Genomic DNA, 19,565 nt, shown 5'->3' with positions numbered 1-19,565 from the left:
ACCCCGTCTTCGAGCATTTTCGCAGTTTTGTCCCCCCTGGTATGTCCAAGAGACCTAAAGCTCTGTAATAATTTGCAGGAGTTGTACTTAATAATATATCAGTGCCAGACACGCTTCAGTCCCTGGATACGCCCATTGGATTGTGCTCCTTATTCTGCCTGTGTCATATATCTAGCCTGTGGCATCCCCACCTTCAAAGTGTTTAATCGAACAATGCAGAGGGATGTTTACCCTGTTCCTGATCCTGGCTGCACCAACCGTGGGAGTGTTTGATGGGGCATTGTAAAGGGCGTTTTCTGCTCCAATTTCCTGTCCTATATCATCCTCCAATGAAGCCGAACCCTACAGTTTGGAATTGCCAGACATGTGACTGTGACCGTCCAGAGTGAAATCACCGAGGTGACCCTCCCTGTTCATTCATTCTGCCTCGGGCAATTGCCAGAAACAGAGGTAAAGGTCTCCTTACACGGATGGGGCGATGGGTGTAAACAGATCCCAGACAGGAATGGTAAAATTGGGAGAAATGTGCAATAGGGAAAATGGAGCGGTGTCGATGGGCCTTGGAGAAAGGAATTCAGCAAAGTCACAGTTAGTTCACTTTTCATTCCAGATTTATTAGTAATTTCAGAGAATATTTTACAGGAAAGTTTATTTTAAAGTTAACAGAAGTGAATATAATTCCTGAAGTCACGCTGGGAACAGAACACATGCGCTCTGAGTCCATATGCGCTCTGAGTTGGTAAACTGTATGTACCACTGGAACATAGATCAGAAAAAGAAAACAGCGGCTCAACGGAAAGGGAAGGGGGCAATAGTGAATAAGGAATGAGAAAAGTATTAATTAAAATTGAAATCCTAATTCCAGGGAAATTAGATGCTACAATTACATTACAACCATTACCATCTCGCACATTTCATACAGGATCACAGAAATACTGTTACAGGTTCGGTCACAGATTCGGGATCACCAAGAGAACATATTTTAACTTGGAACACAGAGATCTTAATGAACAGCTGAGGAAAAGCTACGGAGTCCAAATTCAACCGATCACTTGATCTGTAAAAGAGGGAGAAAATAATGAAGCAGATGTTTATGATCTGGTGCATTTATGTTATAGTCTTTAATTGTTCAAATAGTTAGAAAGTTTTCAAACCGCTTCTGTCAGATTGTAGTGTTAGTGGATTGAATCTTCTCACCTTCACCAGAGTGACAGCAGTGCTGTAGAAAATGCTCAGGAAGAACAGGACGATGAATGTGGAAGCGGTTGTCCAGATGTTCCCGTTATCGTCCTCATTGTCTTCAATCCAGATGCGGTCTGTGGAATCTACAGGGATATAACCGAGGAATTTTAATTGCATTCTTATTAATCGAGGGTGTCTTACCGTTTTTTTAATATATTAATTCTATTGTATCTTCCTCAAGCTTTTGATCTGTTCAGTAATTAAGTTTTCAATGCATATCTATTAATGAATAAGTGACTCTCAACAATCTCTGTCTGTTACTAACTCCACAGCTGCTCTCACTTTACATTTCTCATCCTGCCCCTATTGGAAAATGTGTTTTTATTCCTTCGATGCCAGTTTATTTTGGATGAATTTAGTACGACCTATCACTGGATTATATTATGGTGGAAATTGCAGGAGGTTTGCTAATTGATAACAATTATTTTAATGATAAGTACTGATAGCTATTAATTCCAAGACTCTGAACTCTGTTAGATATCTTTTGTGAATTTTGATCTTGTTTGTTTATTTGTGGTGGTAATGTTCGTCACATAATTAACTTAAATCAGTTTATGATTAGGAACATTGCTTCAGCCTGTCTCCTGGGTCTTTATGTGCTCCCAGCAATTTTTGGAAGATGTGTCCTTTAAAAAAATAGATTTAAAATATACTTTCGTCTTTAGCCTGGCATTTGCCTTTGTGTTTTTTAAATATTTGCGTATATGTGCACGAGTATCTCTTGCTCTGCCTTTAACTGTGTTTGTGTGCCCTGTTGTATGAGCGTTGATGTGTGTGTTCATGTGGCATGAGTGTTGATATGCTTATTTATGTGTGGCCCGCCTTTGTGTGTATGTTTGTTCATTTGTAAATGAATGTGTATCAGGGTGTTAATGTGTCTGTATGCGTTGATGTTTATGTTCACTTATTAATGTCTGTGTTAAAGAGTTTATTTACGTCCATGCCTGTTAATATATCTGATATTGTGCCTTTTTATGTTCTATGTTTGATATGTTAATGATTGTGCCCCCATGAGCGTGTGAGTATGTTGAGGCGTGCCGTTATGTGTTCTTGGATGTTTCTAGCTTTGTCTTAATGTATGTTTACGTATCTATGTTTACTAAAGCGTGTGTTTATATATGTTTGTTTTAATGTGAGTGCGTGGATGTATTCATAGTTGTTTCTTGCTCTATGTTTGTGAAAATGTTACTGTCTGTTCATCTATTTGTCTGTGTGCCCGTTTGTCAATTTTTAATGTGTGTGTACAAATGCCTATGCATGTGCACTATTGTGTATGATAGTGTGTCGTTAATTCTATATTGTTGTGCTCGTTGAAGCACAGTAATGAACATGTTCATGTACAAACTTACAGGACCTGTCTGAGTCTGTTTATGGGGTTGTGTATATCTGTAATTGTGTGTGTTGAGTGCATCCATGCATGTGTGTTTGTGTGTTTGCTCACAATCGTTTTCATGTGTGTGACTGTGTGTGCATGTGTGTGAGAGGATATCTGCATTTTTAGGTGCTTGCTTGTGCGTGCGTGTGTCTGTCTGTGTGTCTGTTTGTCAAGATTGAGTGTATATTTCTGAGTGTGAGGTTGCATCTGTGCATATGTGTTGTGTGTTCCTGTGAGTTGCATGTCTGCATATTTTCTATGTATATGTGTACTCTTGTGTGTGTGTGTGTGTGTGTTATGCATGCATGCTTGCACCTGTTTGTGTACGTGTGCCTCTTTTCTCGTGCCTATGTATGAACCTGTGTGTTTGTTTCTGTGTACCTATGCATGTTTGCGTGTGTGTGTGTGTGTATGTGTATTTTATCAGTGTGTGGGTGTGCGTTTACATGTGTGTTTGTGTGTTTTGATCGTGTGACTCAATTTGTTTTTGTGTGTATGCGTCCATGTGTTTGTGTGTGTGTGTGTGTTTGTGTGTATATGTGTGTGCGGGTTTGCGTATGTGTGTGTGTGATCTTGTGTCTGGATGTGTGTGAGTGTGTGTTTCTCTTTATGATGTATGTGTGCTTCTGTGTGTCTCTGTCTGCCTGTCTGCGTGTGTGCCCGAATGTGTGTACCTCTGTTTTGCCTGCATGCAAGCTCATGTATGCATGTGTGTGTGTGTGTCTGTAGGTGCATGTGTGTGTGCATGTCTGCTTCAATGTCTGTGGGTTTGTATCTATCCAAATGTGTGTGTGTTTGTGTATGTGTGTGTGCGTGAATGTGTGTGTGTGTGTTTCGATGTGTGTGCTTGTTTACATATGCTTTTGTGTGTGTGTGTGATGCCTCTGTGTCTGGGTGCGTGCTTTTGTCTGTCTGTGTCAATGTCAGTCTGTGCTTATGTGATCGGGCAAGTGTGCATGATCCAGTGGGTGGGTGTGTGTGTCTATCTGCCTGCGTGTGTGCACGAATGTGTGTATGTCGGTGTATGCCTGTATGTATGCTCGTTTATGCATGTGTGTGTATCTGTAAGCCTGTGTGTGTGCGCATGTCAGTGTTTGTGTGTGTCTATCAGAATGCGTTTGTGAGTGTGTGTGTGTGTGTGTGTGTGTGTGTGTGAATGCGTGTGTGTGCGTCGATGTGTGTGCTTGTTTATGTATGTTTGTAAGTGTGTGTGTGTGTCTGTGTATGTGCATGCATGCCTGTGTGCCTCTGTGTCTGTCTGTGTAATTTTGTCTGTCTGTGTCAATGCCAGTCTGTGTTTATCTGTTCGGGCATATGTGTATGATCCAGTGGATGTGTGTGTGTGTGTGTGCATCTGTCTGCCTGCATGTGTGCCCGAATGTGTGTATATCTGTGTATAACTGTATGCGTGTTCATGTATGCATGTGCTTGTGTGTCTGTAAGTGCGTCTGTGTGTGCATGTCTGTGTCAAAACCTGTGTGTGTTTGTGTGTGTGTGTGGATGTTAGTGTGTGTGTGGGGATGTGTGTGCTTGTTTACGTATGTGTGTGTGTGTTTATATGTGCATCTGTGCCTGTCCGTGTGCTTTTCTCTCACTGTGTTTTATGTCAGCCTTTGTTTATGTGTTCGGGCATGATCCAATGTTGTGTGTGTGTGTTTGTGTGTGGATGTGTTTGCTTGTTTATGTATGTGTGTGTGTGTGTGTGTGCGTGTGTGTGTCTGTCTGCGTGTTTTTGTCTGCATGTGTGTATGTCTTCTGTGTTGATTTGTTCGAGCATGTGAGCATGATCCAGTGTACGCGGGAGTGTGTGTGTGTGTGTGTGTGCGTGTGTGTGTGTGTATGTGTGTGTGTGTTGTTCTTGTGGATGTGTGTGCTTGTTCATGTTTGTGTGTGTGTGCCTGCCTTTGTGTACGTGTGTGTATGCAATTTGGTTTCAGTGCATGTGCATGTCTGTGTGTGTTTGTCTGTGAGAGAGGGAGAGAGAGATCTGGTTTCAGATTGGGTGTGTGCCTTTGTTGTGTGTGTGTGAGTCCGTTTGTGATCTTTTGCCAGGGTGTGTGTGAGAGTGTCTTTGTCTCTGTGTGTGTATGTGTGTGTGTTTGGGTGTGTGTATGTGTGTATGTTTTACGTACTATTGTGTGTGCATTTTCCTATCACTGGTTGTGTATGCATGTGTTTGTGTCTCTGTGTCGCTGTGTGTATTTGTCTGTGAGAGAGAGAAAGAGAGAGATCTGGTGTCAGATTGTGTGTGTGCCTTTGTTGTGTGTGTGAGTGTGCATGTGTGTAGGTAATCTTGTGCCAGGGTGTGTGTGAGCCTGTCTTTGTCTGTATGTGTATATGTGTGTGTGTATGTGTGTGCGTGTCTGTGTGTGTGTGTGTGTGTGTGTGTGTGTGTGATCTTGTGCCAGGGTGTGTGTCTGTCTGTCTTTGCCTGTGTGTATGTGTGCATGTGTGTGTTTATGTGTGTATTGTTATGTACTCGTGTGCTTGCATTGTTTCTGTCAATGTGTGTGTGAGTATGTGTGCGTGTTTGTGTATGTTTCTGTGTGTGCATGTGAGTCCGTGTGTGTGTGTGTGTGTGTGTGTGTGAGTGATCTTGTGCCAGGGCATGTATGAGTGTATCTTTTCCTGTGTATGTGTGTGTGTGTGTGTGTGTGTGTGTGTGTGTTTATGAGCTTATGTCAGTGTGTGTGTGTATTATGTTATTGTTTCTCGTATCACTGAACATCCACAACGTGGCCTGTCAGTGAAGGTATGATCGATGGAGAACACAATTCTCCATTCTGTGTATGAATGTGTTTTCTTTGGGGTTCAATGTGACATCAAGCGATAGAATGCAACAATTAAACAGAGGTTCCCCAGAAACATTAGAAACAGAACCGGAAAAACAGGAAGGATGGAAACAGCAGTTCAGATTTGGATTATGAAAAATCATCGGCAACTTGTGATTTACAAGAACAAGAGATTGAAAATCATTTCAAAACATCACGTTGCCATGATTTGCCATGATATGTTTGCCATGATTGAAGATTACAATCTGAGCGCAGGAAGCTAGAAGCCGCCTTGTATCTGAACTCATATCATAGACAGCTGTTCACTTCTAAACCCTCTGTGACTGGGAGGTTAGTGAGTTTATGTTCCCCTCTCCACTCTCTCTCGTTGGCTAAACAATTTCCTCTCCGGTTGTCTGTGTTGGAGATGTGCAGGTGCATTGCGTTAACTAATGCCCTCCCCCATTTCTATGTTGGCTAAGTCGAGATAGATTTCACCTTCCCGTGTGACCCTCACTTCAGTTCCCAGTGGGTGCGATGTGGCAACATCCGGCTGGTAGAAGTTTGAATGGATGGACGAAAAGTGAAGCAGGAACAACGGGATCTAAATGCTGCTACTGTGTGTGCTTGTGCTAAATGGGAAATGGTCAGAATTCACCTCAGCGAGGGGCAAGTTCGTGAAGTAACTTTACGGAATTCTGTAATGAATGAGCTTTATTCTGTCTCTAAGCCAGGGTGTATCTGAGCTGGGGGCACTGATTGCACAAGACTCGGGTCTGAGACCTGTAAATTCCCGACATCAACTAAACAGGCCTAACATTAGCAAAACTGGAAAAAATAATTAATTAAGTGGCTGTGTATTTAATTCACAATTGGAGGAATATCCTTTATTATTTCTACTAAAGTTCGAAAAGTAAGTGATAGATTCTCATTGACATGAATTAACGGTGTCCATCAGTGCAAGGGAAATGTTCACAAAACTCGGTTTACCGCTGGATTTATCAACCGTTCTGTTGATGATCTTCAATGGAATGGCTTCATGTCCCACCACACAGGAGTAAGAAGCGCCGCTGGCCCACTCCTCCGCTGCAATGGATAACAGGCTGTACATGAAGAAGGAGTTATTGCCGTTCTCCGCCATCACCTCGGTGTTCTTGTAGTTCCCCGGATTCACCGGCTTGTCATTGACGGTCCACTTGACGAAGATCTCTCGGGGGGAGAAACCTCTCACTAAGCAGCTGAGGGAGATGAATCTCTGAGCGGAGACATCTTCAGCCTGGGGCAGGAGGACAGAGACGGATGGTTCCCGCGGATATTTAGCTGCAAAAAATTGACAATAAATGTAAAAAAAAACTGGAGAATTCCAGGGACAATGACACCGGTGGTTAGATGTGAGAGAAATGTGTTTTGTTTTGACTTTTCAAGATCTCCATTTTCCACTTTGGGGTCTGACCGGCTTTCTAGATCGGAGCAGATGTGGATGCAATCATTCACTCTGAGAATATGCGGGATTGGACTGGAAAGTTTCATCAGTAACAGTAACAGGCCATTCGGCCGAACAGCTCTGTGCTGGTGTCTGAACTCCACACCAAGCTCCTCCCACATTATATAATCAAACCCTGCAGTACAGTTTCTTGTTCATTCACCTAAATATGAATTTACTACTTAAATGCATCATTTACGGACCTAGAGGTTATAGTTAGTGAAATTGCCAATCAGACTTGCTCATTAGTACATTGTGCATTGATTATTGGTTCTTAAACTTACACTGGGAATTTGCACACTCTCTCACTTATTGATTCATTCTCACCACTCACGTTCTTCCTTGTGGATGGAATTTCTTAAAGGAGTCGGCAGATCCTGATGGCTCACCACGCAGTAGAACTCAGCCCCGCTCAGCCAGGCTTGTGTTGAGATGTTCAGGTGGCTGACCACGCTGTTAGGATCCTCTCCCGGCTGGACAGCAATCTCTGATTTCAAAGGCTTCTGTTCTTGTGTCCAGGACACGAGGACTCCATAAGGGGCGTTACTCACGATACAGGTTAAGGTCACTGTCGCCTCCAGTAAGACCTGTGCTATTGGCGGCGGCTGTAGAGTAATTACGGGGTCGTTGCAGTCGGAAACTGTGAAGCAGAAATGAATGTCAACCAAAACATCATCAGAATCAGAAACCCGGTATTCAGCTTTCACTCTCACGACGGGAATATTTATCTGATCTCCCCCTGCCGTGTTAACGCCTTCATTGTTTGAAGGTCAGTGACTTGCAATAATTCCGGGAGACTCCATAACATTCCCTGGGTATTTCCAGCCAGAACCACTGGGAATGACTAAACCAAATGCCGGTCCAACAATGTGAATAAATTCAGGTACAATCGTCTTACAGACAGAATATCACTCGTCCCGAAATCAAGGAATCAGAGAATGATGGAATGCTAACAGTACAGGAGGAGACCATTCAGCTCTCTATGTCTCTCTGTAAGAATGTGTGCCTTAACCCCATTTATCCTCCCCGTTCTGTCATGTGCGATAACATTTTCAAAAAAAAAATGTTAATCTCTTTTTTTGAAATGTCAGTTGAGTCCCAGCCTCAGAAATTCTTGGGGAAAATGAAAGTGATAATATTTCACAGTGTGAGGAAAATGTTGCCAAAATCACCTTCCTCAGAATTTTCCTATCTCTAATTTGGAGGACTAAACATTGTCTCCCTACTTCCAGTTTTATTAATTAACCGAAACACTGCAATTCGATCACTCATTAGACTATTGTACTCAAAGGAAGGCAGCCGAGACTATGCAAACTGCTATCAGCGCTGCTCAATCTGAAAACAGCAGCAGAAATAAAGTGCACATCTTTGTCAGGATTGAAGTCGTGGGCAATTACCAGTAAAGGCCTGCACACACCGAATCTACTCATAATATGATCAATCAATTTCGGATAAAACTAAAACCAATGACTCATCACTCACTGTCCAACTTTTGAACAAAATGTCACCGTGTTTTGTGAGTTGATGGAATCCTGAACACTGGGGGATTCTGATTCAGAAAGAACATGGGTTCAATCCCCACTCCAGATGTTTGAACACAAGCGTAGCTGATACCAGCAATGTAGCACTGTATTGGGGGAGGCACCGACTTCAACATCAACTGTTAAGGCCCAGGAATGCCTGCTTTGTCAGTGTGACGTCACCTTTCCCCAAATTCTCCCAAGTTTTGATTCGTCCACAATCCTTTAAATTGCCCCCTGCAAACCAAGATCTAGATCATTTATATAGAAGAATATTTATCCATTTAGCTATTGTCGCTTTAATTCCATGATCTATAACTTTCCTCACAGGTCTGTTGTGTGGAACTGTATCGAACGCCTTTTGGAAGTCCATATAGACCATATCAACGGCCTTGCCCTCATTAACCATCTCTGTTACCTCTTGAAAAAACTCTAGCAAGTTAGTTATACAGGATTTTCCTTTAATAAATCCATGATGACTCTTCCTAATCAATCTACATTATCCCACATGATATTAATTCCATCTGGAATAATTGTTTCTAGAAGTTTCCCCACCCCCGAAGTTAAGCTGACTCGTCTGTATTTGCAGGGATCACTTTTCAAACTTTTTTTTAATAAGGGCGTAATATTTGCAATTCTCCAGTCCTCCAGCACCTCCCCCAAATGCAGGGAACGCTGAAAGATTATTGTCAGTGTTTCTGCAATTTCCACTCTCACTCCCTTCAATACTCTAGGACGCATCTCACCCTGTCCCTTGCCTTATCAACTTTAAGAGCCAACAGTTGATGCAATACCTCATCCTTAGCAATTTCAAACCCTTTATAGTGACTGAGTTTCCTCTTCTGTCACCATGGACTGGGCAGCATCTAACTAAAGGTAAAGACTGATGCAAAATATTCATTTAACACTTCAGCCTTGCCTCTTGCCTATATGTGTAAATCCCCTTTTCGATCCTTAATCGGCCTATTCCTCCTTTTACAACCTTTTTACGATTGATATGCTTATAGAATACTTTGGGATTTCCTTTCTTGTTAGCTGTCCATCTTTTTTTATAATCTCTCTTTGCTTCTTGTATTTGCTTTTACACATCCTTTCTGAACCTGCTGTATTCAGCTTGGATTCTCAAATGTATTTGCTACCCGACACGTGTTGTAAGCACATTTTTTCTTCCTTAACTTAATTTCTACCTCCTTTGCCATCCAGGGAGCTCTGGACTTGTTTCGCCTGGCCTTCCCTTTTGAGGGAACATACTTTCACTGTGCCGAAACCATCTCCTCTTTGAAGGAGCTCATTGTTCAGCTAATGTTTTTCCCACCAACCTTTGGTTCCAGTCTATCAGGCCCAGCCCCATTATTGCCCCATTGAAGTCCGCTCTCTGCCAGTTGGCTATTCTTACCCTGGATTGATCAATGTCATTTTCCACCGTCATCCTAAACCTTATGATACAATGATCACTGTCCCCTAAATGCTTCCCTCCTGTCAGTTTGTTTACTTGGCCCACCTCATTCCAAGAACCAGGTCTAGCAGTGCCTCCTTTCATCTTGCAATGGACACACACTGCTGTAGCAAATTCTCCAGGGTATAATCCTGGAATGCTGCTCCCTCACTGTCCCTTAAGCTCCCACTATCCCAGTATATATTCGGATAATGAACCCCTCCTCCCTCCATTATAACTACTCGATGATGTTTACACCTCTGTTATTTCCTTGCTCCTCTCTATCTCCCCACTAACTATTGTGGTCTATACATTACACCAGCAGTGTAATTGCACCCTTCTTATTCCTTTGCTCCAGCCAAATTGGTTCTGTCCTTGACTCGCCTGACACATTATTTTTCACCAGTACTGCAATACTCTCCTTAAACAAAAACGCCACCACGGCCTCGCCCCCAGTTTGTGTCATTTCCTGTCTTTTATGAACATCTTGTAGCTAGGAATAATTAACACTCAATTCTGTCATTCCTTAAATTAGGTGTCCGTTATCACCCCATCATAATAATCCCAAAAGGCAATCTGTGCCTGTAACTCCCAAATTTTATTCACTATTTTCCGTGCATGCACATACATGCATTGCAACGCTGATTTAGAATTCATTGCTTGCTCCCTTATCCTGACTCCATCTATTAACTGAATATTCCCTCTTTTAGAGTTAGCTGCCTCTCCCAGAATCCATGCTATTACATGCTGAAATTCTCTCGTTGTTCCCACGCTCCTCCTGAGTTAGTTTAACTCTCCCCAACAGCAAAACCAATAATGTTCTTTAGTTCTAAAAGCCAAATATTGCTGGAAACTTGAAATAAAAATGAAAAGAAAACGTTCGAAATGCTTAGCTGAAGTGTGTCTGTTTCCTGGACAACATGTGCACCTGAACAAACAGAATGAAATCAATAAATAAGTAAATAACTCCTGTCAGCATCATGTCCCAGTTTCTAGGAGACTGTTGTGCAGCAAATCGCTGCTGAATATTCTACTTTACCACAATGAGAACATTTCCACGGTCATTTATTGGCTGCTAAGTGTTTTGGGAGAATCTGATGCTGGGGAGGACGCTATATAAATGAAAGGTTACCTGCAGTGTGTTTTTGTTTCCTTTGGAAGGAAACTCAAACGGGAAAATTGGCAAATGGGACACATTCTCTGACTTTTAATCATTCCAAACTATTTCTTGGCTTGGACAGAGATTGGCACCAAGAAAAGCCTTGAACTTTCTCGGGTTGTGTCTCTTACCCTCAGGTTTGGTGATGTTTCGGCTTTGAGTGACCCTTTTATGAGTGACCTGGCAGGTATAGAGCGTGTGACTGAACCAGTCCCCAGCAGGGACTGTCAACCGACTGGTCGCCGAGAAGTTCCCGTTCACTTCAAAGCCGGGAGAGGTGACGAAGCCCGAGGCCATGGCCTGTCCATTCTTCAGCCATTTCACCTTGATTGAATTTGGACGGAAATCAACGATTGAACAGATGATGGTTGCAAATCTGCTGCTTGTGATTTCTTCATTGGGGCTCACGGTGAGCAGAACAGTTGGATGATGCACCACAATATCTGCAAGAAAATACATATTATTTGGAATTAAAATTGCTTCAAACCAAACAATTAAAAACTGTATAACTATTTACATAAAATCCACAGGACAGAACCAGGCCAGCCGGCCACATAGTTCAATGCTGGAGTTTAGGATCCACACGAACATCCTCTCGCCCTATTTCACCTCGCAGCCGAAAAAAAAATAGCTCCCTTACAATCTCCCTCATGTATCTATTAAGATTCCCCGAACAGAGCTTCGGTAACATCTCACCTACAGGATTTCCCACATTCTGCTCACTCTTTGTGTAAAGATTCAGAATAGCCAATCGTTTCTTTTTAACATTCTGTTGTAAACATGAGCTCTAATTCCTGTCTAATATATCAAATTATTCAGAAGTCTGAGGACCTTTATTTGGTCACACCACAAATTTTCATTTTGTAGAGAATTGACCACCAACCTATTCGCAGTTACATGACAGAAGTAATCTATCAGCTCTGGTAATGTCCTTTTAAACAGTTTAGCTCCTATTGCAACGCCCCTGTAGCATTTTCCTTACATGGAAACCAGAACTACATATAGTATACTCGATATGATTTGGAGGGGATAACTGCACACAATACACCTATTGTGATGTGGAGGCCTTAATTATACACAGTACACTACGTGTTGATGTGGAGGAAAAAACTGTCTACAGTACAATAACTGTGATGCGGAGATCAGAGCTGTACACATCACACTAAGTGTGAAATGGAGGCCAGAACTCTACACAATCCACTAAGTGTGATGTGGAGAATACAGGTATCCACAATACAGTAAGTGTGATATGGGCACCTGAACTATACACAATACTCCCATTCCATTCTAACCCATGTGGTGCAGAATTTGAACATAACTCATTTGCTGACCACGTTCCCCCTTCACCCAGCCCCGCCACTGCCGTCATATGCATCCCACAACATGAACCTGGCATTTCCTTCAGCCAGACCGACCCGCTCCGTCGAACCTCGCAGTAGATTGTGCTGCTTCCCACCTCTGATTCGGTGATGGTTAACTGGCTGCTCAGGGTGTGGGTTCCCTTCTTATTCAGCACTGATGGGTAAGTCTTCAATCCAGCTGTGATCGTCTCTTGATCTTTCTTCCAGGAAACGCTGGTGATTTCGGGGGAGTAGTCCGCAGCCAAACAGCCGTAGGTGACGGAGCCGGCAGTGTTTGCTTGTTCACAGGAGGAGAGCAGAGCATAGAGGGTGGGGGGAGACGGTGTCACTGCGAATTAAGAGTCAATTGAACAACTTAAAAATGTGATTCGTGATTATGAAATAAGCAAATTGTTCGAAGTTTAATACTGATATAATTAATTTCCAAAATATCCCAGTCCTAAACTGCATTTAGGAGTTGATATGCCCGACAGGACACACCGCCATGATGGCCAGTCTTGTACACAAGATGAGGCACAAGTCGGAAAAGGGAAATACTGCCCACGAGGCCACATAATTGCGAGTTAAATAAGGGATATTGTAACCTGGGCTTCCTCCAGCCCTTGCTCCTCTGTTGAGGAAAACATCAATCATTCCTCAAACACTTTCACTTTAGACCCTTCCACATTATTTCCACTGAGCTCTCGCTTAAAGTATTTTACTATCAACCTCTTATCACCAGCAAATGACTAATTTAATACAGCAACATTTACCTATCTCTGGGCCAGGATGGCCGATTATCTTCCATGAAGGACATCAGTGGGCCAGAGGGGTTTTTACACAAATCTATTCTAGTTTCATGATCAACATGTTGTCGTTTTCAGAGGATAAACTTGGATGATGCTTGGCAGCATTTGCTCTAAAGATTATGTAACTCCGACTGGTGGATCGACTAGCTTCATTACTTACAGACAATTTTTTAGCACTTTTATAAAGCATGACCCAGAATTGTTCAATGAGACTATTTGATAGCATGGACAGTTGGCTTTCGGTCAATCACAATTCTGAATTAACTCTCCAAATTTGCCAATGCTCAATGATGTTTACAAATAATCAATTATTATCAGCTATCTTGGTTAGATAAACAGATAGATAGATAGAGAGTTAAAGAGATCGGTAGATAGATAAATAGACAAATATATATATAGATAGATAGATCGATAGAGATAGAGAAAGAAAGAGAGAGACAGGCAGATAAACAGGTGGATGGATAGATAGATAGATAGATGGATAGATAGATAGATAGAGAGAGAGAGAGATAGAAAGAGATAGAGATAGAGAGTGATAGAAGATAGAGAGAGAGAGAGAGAGAGAGAGAGATAGACAGATAGACAGGATAGGCAGGTAGACAGGTATGTAGAAAGACAGATCGATAGATAGATAGATAGACCATTCAATATATCGATCTTTGCATCGTTGGATGAAAAATGGATGCATGAATAGATACATGTCCAGAAAAAGGTGTTTCATCTACACCGCATAATCAAATGTTTACAGTTCACAGACTGTACTGATTAGATACAAGAGAGAAGAACATTGAAGTTCCACATAAAACCCACAGCCCTAGTAAAGCCCTTGGAACAAAAATAAAACTGCCTCTCTGATAGTTCATCAAATGTCCTTCGGGCAGTTGGAATCAGGTTGTGCATTGAGTTAAGTTAAATTCATATTTTTCCAGCTTTCATTCCCACCGTAGTTTGTATGAGACAAGGAGTAAGGCACCATACTGTCCACTTAAGTTGCACAATTTATTTTCAGATTCGATCATATCGCAGAAGGTAATGTTACAGTCACTTCCTGTAACTGTCCTGAAATTGAACTTTAGATCAGGCCAATCTGATTCAAATATTATCTGATATTGAAAATGTTTAATCATCATCCCTTCATTGGAAACTTGGCTTTTTTTTAGAATGAAATGTACGTTAAATTAACGATCTGCTACTTCATTGGAGGAATTTAAGCATTTACTTTTACATATCTAATTCGGAGCACTTAATATGTTTGATAGTAGTTAAAGTTCCTTGAACATTGACATTGCCAACACTCTCATGTCAGATACAGAACAGGTGAATTATACTAAAACTCTCTTTGCACAGTCCTGTGAAGCGCTGTATTTCAGGAACAGTAATGGTGGGATGCATTCTAAAACGCCCTCTATTCCGCATTGTTAGTTAAAACTTGCGCTTAGACTGGACCATCAACAAACCACCGGCTCTGATACAGCAAACACTGAACAGGAAAAATATCTTTCTACACTTTGCATTCCTTCTGAATTCCACAAACTGGGATACTGATCTTATTTCTGAGGCACCTTCTCAAACTTAAGAACAGATTTGCACCTTTCTCGGATATACAAACTTCTTAAATAAATGGTTCGAAATTAATTCCCTGAATTACAGGAGAATGAACCAGAAAGTTCACAAACAGCCAGAAGGCTCCTGATTCCCGCACAGTGACCACGCACATAGAAACAGAACAGACATAAACAATGCAAAAATCATTCTATTAAACATAGATTTCTCCAGTATCCACTAATCCGTTTGAATAGATTAAAACGTTTGTAAATTTATGACCACGTCACTTCTGTGAAATTATTCTGATTCTAAATGGAAAAACTCCCTTTGACGAGCCTCAATTTCTCCCTGTCTGTGTGCAGTTTTCACAACAGCCTTAGAGTTAGTTTGGCTGAGAACAGGTACATCAAAATAATTTACATTCATGGTAATTTATGTCTCTAACAGGGACATTGTAACAGAGCAAGAATTTAACAAATCGGGAGATATTTACACTGAACTCCTATTATTCACTGACATACTTTCAGATTAATATATAATCATTGAAACTGCTGAGGCAAAACACGAAGATAATTAATTAAATTGTATAGCAACATCCAATGGAGCTGAAGGTAGTTGACTAAGAAACATGTTGCTTTCCAAGTTAATTGAAAATAATTTTAAAAATTCTCCAACCATGAGTTTTAACTTTAATCCTGGACTCAGCGCAGCACATTTGAGAGATTTTTTTTGTTATGAATTCGTACTGAACTTAGACTCTATTTTCATATTGGTGATATTTAACACCATTATGCCAAATTTGTTAATAATTTTATTCTCCTTCTGATTTGTCTCTTGTTAGTAATAGGCTTATTTAAATTAAGGTGACACTTCTTAAATTAAAGAAATAATTCCATACACTTTCGGACAAATACATTATATTACTTTTAATAAATTAAGATGACCAAAAAATTATAAGAATGTGCTCCTATACCTACACTCTGGTAAGGTTTTCATGTTTGTGACTATGTTGGCACGACATAAAAGCTCTTCTATTCTAAACGTGTATTTCACATGATAGTTTTATAAGTAGGCAGCTTAAAATTGTTCAAACGCTATCCGGGTACTCATATCGGTAATAAAAAATGGAGTGCAACATCCTCTAGTCACTAAAGCAGGACTCCGGAGTTTAAATATCATCCCACATTTCAACAGCAGTTTTATTTTTAATAATTAATGTAGCCCTGCCAGTTTGTAGCCATTTTCGGAGCCTCCCCTAGATAATAATACAGCCAAGCTTCGATATACCATTCCCGTAACCTACACAATGCACGTAAATGTGTTTCAAATATATAATGAAAATAAAATGCGGCGGATGCTGGAAATCTGATATAAAAACAGAAAATGCTGGCAAAACTCAGCACGTCTGGCAGCATCAGTGGAGAGAGAGACAGTCTTAACGTTTCGAATCGGTATGACTCTTCTTCAGATCTCTGCTTCTCCATGGACAGATGCTGCCAGTCATGCCGAGGTTTTATTCAGCATTTTCTGTTTAAATATATAATGCTACTTATTGAAATGAAGATCCACAATCATCAATGCAGAACTGAGAGATAACAATTCCTCTGCATCACCTGAGACACTGAAACTCTACGAGCAAACAGAACAACGATTTTAATGAGAATTAAAGGTAGCTCCCATTTAATTCAACCCGGATATCTCACAGCTTTGCAAGATTAGTTGTTGTTCTTCAATTCAGAAGTTACATTTATAATGCAGCCAACCAGCTTCAATAGCAATGTTTGTCCATCTCCAGCCTTTTGCATTCTGAACTTTCTTTGAATTTGAGAATTATTGAGCAATTCATTAACTGCAAACGGTTTAAGATTGGCTTAGTGATAATGGTCTAAAATTCAAGGAACAACACTGTTTGGCTGCACAGCAAAGGTTCAAAACCCGGCAGATATATTAAACTAGCCAGCTGAAACGCATTTAATATTGATAATTAATTAGCACCTTTCAACTTGCATAAACCAGGGAGGAACCAATTAATTTAAAATCCCTGAACTAAATACTGCAGTGCAATCAGTGTGTATTAAATTAAAAAAAAGAATGGAAATTGCTGGAACCTTTGCATTTGTCCGGCTGCTATTAATTGTGCTGCGTTTTGCAGCATAGTTGTGGATAGCACAGATTATCTGCTAAATGTCTAACAATACTATTTTTTATTGTTGTAATCTTGGGAAATATTGTCGCATTATAGCCGTTTGAGTTATATTCATTTAACTCCCCATCACAGTTCAAATTCGCTGGTTATGTACTTTAACATTGCATTATTACCTCAAGTATTAAATAGGAGTATCGGAAACAAAATATTAATTGTTGAAACTGCAATTGGCACTGACATAAAAATGCATCAATATATCTATCAATATTGATTAAAAAGCCTGCCTGCTTTGTAACTATAACCCTCCTTCACAATGGTTTAAGCACATAACCAACACACGGTAGATGTGATCGACATTACACGTTGTAGAATCAGCAAACAGTTCCACGAGCTTTAACTGTTCAAAGTAACCCAGGCACATACTCTCCTCAGCACTTAGCACCAAATCACAACACCGAGGGACTGAATCCAACAACTGCTTAATTACCTAAGTCCTTTCAGCAGAATCAGATGCAACATTTCAAATCAACCTCAATACATCGCACCGAAATCATCTATCATTGAACAAGTCATTTATTAAAATAAACAGAAATATGAAACAATGGCAGAAGAATTGTATTTCAATAGATCATGTTTAATGCATTGGTGTTGATTTTCACGGTATATTTTAGTAATATGGGGAGGAATATTACAGCATTATAATGTTTCAAGTTGTATTAATTTAAGCCTGATCCAGGCAGGAAATTTGTTAACTCTGTTGTTCCTATTTATCGTAGCATTTCACTTATTTAAGGTGAAAGTTCGTCAACCTTATATTGATATTTTACAGCGCAGTTAACACAAATAAACATGACAAACATTTATTATAAAACCCATAGTTTAAAATGACATTTTGACCTTGATAGCACTCGGTTTCCTGTCTACAATCTTATTTCCAACACTTTTAAACACAATATTTTCAGTCGATTACAAAACTTGCAGCAATCAGATGTCACCGAGATTAAACATGGTAGAAACACCAAATTCTTTAACAAAACTCAGGTATTTAAAGTAAGCCAGGCACAAAGCCTCATCAGCAGATAAAAGGCAAATCACTCAAACAAGTCCTTAAAACTCCCATTGTTTTTTTTTGCCGAGAAGCAATTGTTAAATCCCTTTGCGGCAGGATTAAATGAAACATTGTAAACACAGAATCCACCAATGCGAAGTTTCGGTTAACACATTAATGTCTAAAATAAACAGAAATATGAGACAATGAAGCAAATCCAACAGCACAGAATGAAGGCATGTTTCTTACCTGCAGTCACCGTCACCATGGTCCCTTGTCCCCAGTAGCCAGGATAGTCACAGTGTTACATTCGCTGGTCTGGGTCACACAATAACCAGTTCTGCACACAAGGGGAGAAATTCAATATTAGTTTAAATTCCGAGCGGAGAGGCAGAGTAAAATCTTGACCTGCTTTACCAAAATAGTAAATTTGTGAAAGAATTTTTAAAGTTTATAAATTACACTCTTTTTCTGTATTTCACAGAGTAAATGATGATCATGCATTGAAAGCAGCAACCAATGATTTAATAATTAACACACTAGCACCTCTTGAAACCTGTCAATTGGGAAGTTCCAGGCACAGTTTGGGCTTTGGTTAAAATGGTTGTATTGTAAAAAAACAAAATGCATCGACCGAAATGCAATCAATTAGCCCCGATGAGGTTTTTGCATTAACAGTAACGACTGTGCCATCCAGTATCACTGTGAGACGCACCATGTCAGGAACTGCGGCGGACTGTTAAATGTGAAATACAGAGATTCAAATCCACAGCGGTCTGAGAAACCTGATTCTGAATACTCTAGGAATATATCACTGTGATATTTCAGTTAGAACTCTTCACTATGTTTACAAAGCGGATCGAAATACGCCTTTAACATCTGTGCCCCTATTTAGCAAGACAATCAAAATTAGTAAATTCGGAGACTTTTATACATTTTTCGTAATTCAGTGTTCCTTCAAACCCTTATTGTTGGTCATATTTATTTTATTTTATTTTCCTGCTGTGATACGGATCGCAGATTTGATCAAACTCCCTCTCTGGGGTATTTGTATGAGGAGTTCGCTATACACAGCACCGTGACCCAATGTAGTAACACAGTGACACAAGCCAGCATAGATACTGCTCTCACTCACTGACTGTGAGTCAGTGTAGAAATAAAACCTTTCAGTCAGGAGAAGGTTTGTAGATTTTGATTGCAATTCATCCAAGAGTTTTACTCAAGAGCAGAACTTTGGGCTAAAATTATCCCCATTCACCTAATAATTTGTTAATATTTCCATTTGGCTCCTAGTCATCAGTTGTGCACATCCTAAGCGGTATCTATGCTCTTTAATATACAGAGTTAGTCATTTTTGGTTTTTATTCTTCGCCACTTTATTTCTTTGGAAAATGTAACTTTTCAAGCTAGGTTCAAACACATCTCTTAACCTATTTTGAGCTAATACTGACCTATGATTCGCTGTAATTATTCCTCTGCGGTCTCTGTACGAGCTCTGGGCTTGTTCAGGTCGCTGTGGCCTCCTGCACAGTAATACCTCGCGGTGTCTTCGGGTCTCAGATTTTTGATCTCAATGTAAGTTGTGGACGAAGTTCTTGATGGGATGATTCGACCTTCGACTCCAGGCGCGTAATACCTGGTTGCCGAGGGTTTTCTGTAAGCAAGGAGCCACTCCAGCCCTTTCCCAGGAAC

The 19,565-nt window shown here is 40.5% G+C and overlaps 1 gene segment (V, D, J or C); it reads right to left on the bottom strand.

Moving 5' to 3' along the window:
- Positions 1 to 593: 593 nt before the first annotated feature.
- LOC121273433 lies at positions 594 to 18,215 on the bottom strand. The segment is given in 7 exon segments: positions 594 to 1,057; positions 1,198 to 1,325; positions 6,379 to 6,708; positions 7,206 to 7,511; positions 11,117 to 11,428; positions 12,375 to 12,674; positions 18,123 to 18,215. Coding segments are annotated over 7 exon segments (1,404 nt in total).
- Between the last annotated feature and the right edge of the window lie 1,350 nt (positions 18,216 to 19,565).

This window comes from Carcharodon carcharias, assembly GCF_017639515.1.
Source record: "Carcharodon carcharias isolate sCarCar2 chromosome 21 unlocalized genomic scaffold, sCarCar2.pri SUPER_21_unloc_1, whole genome shotgun sequence".
NCBI lineage: Eukaryota > Metazoa > Chordata > Chondrichthyes > Lamniformes > Lamnidae > Carcharodon > Carcharodon carcharias.
The sequence above is the reverse complement of the archived record's forward strand: the minus strand, read 5'-3'. Positions and strand labels throughout refer to the sequence as shown.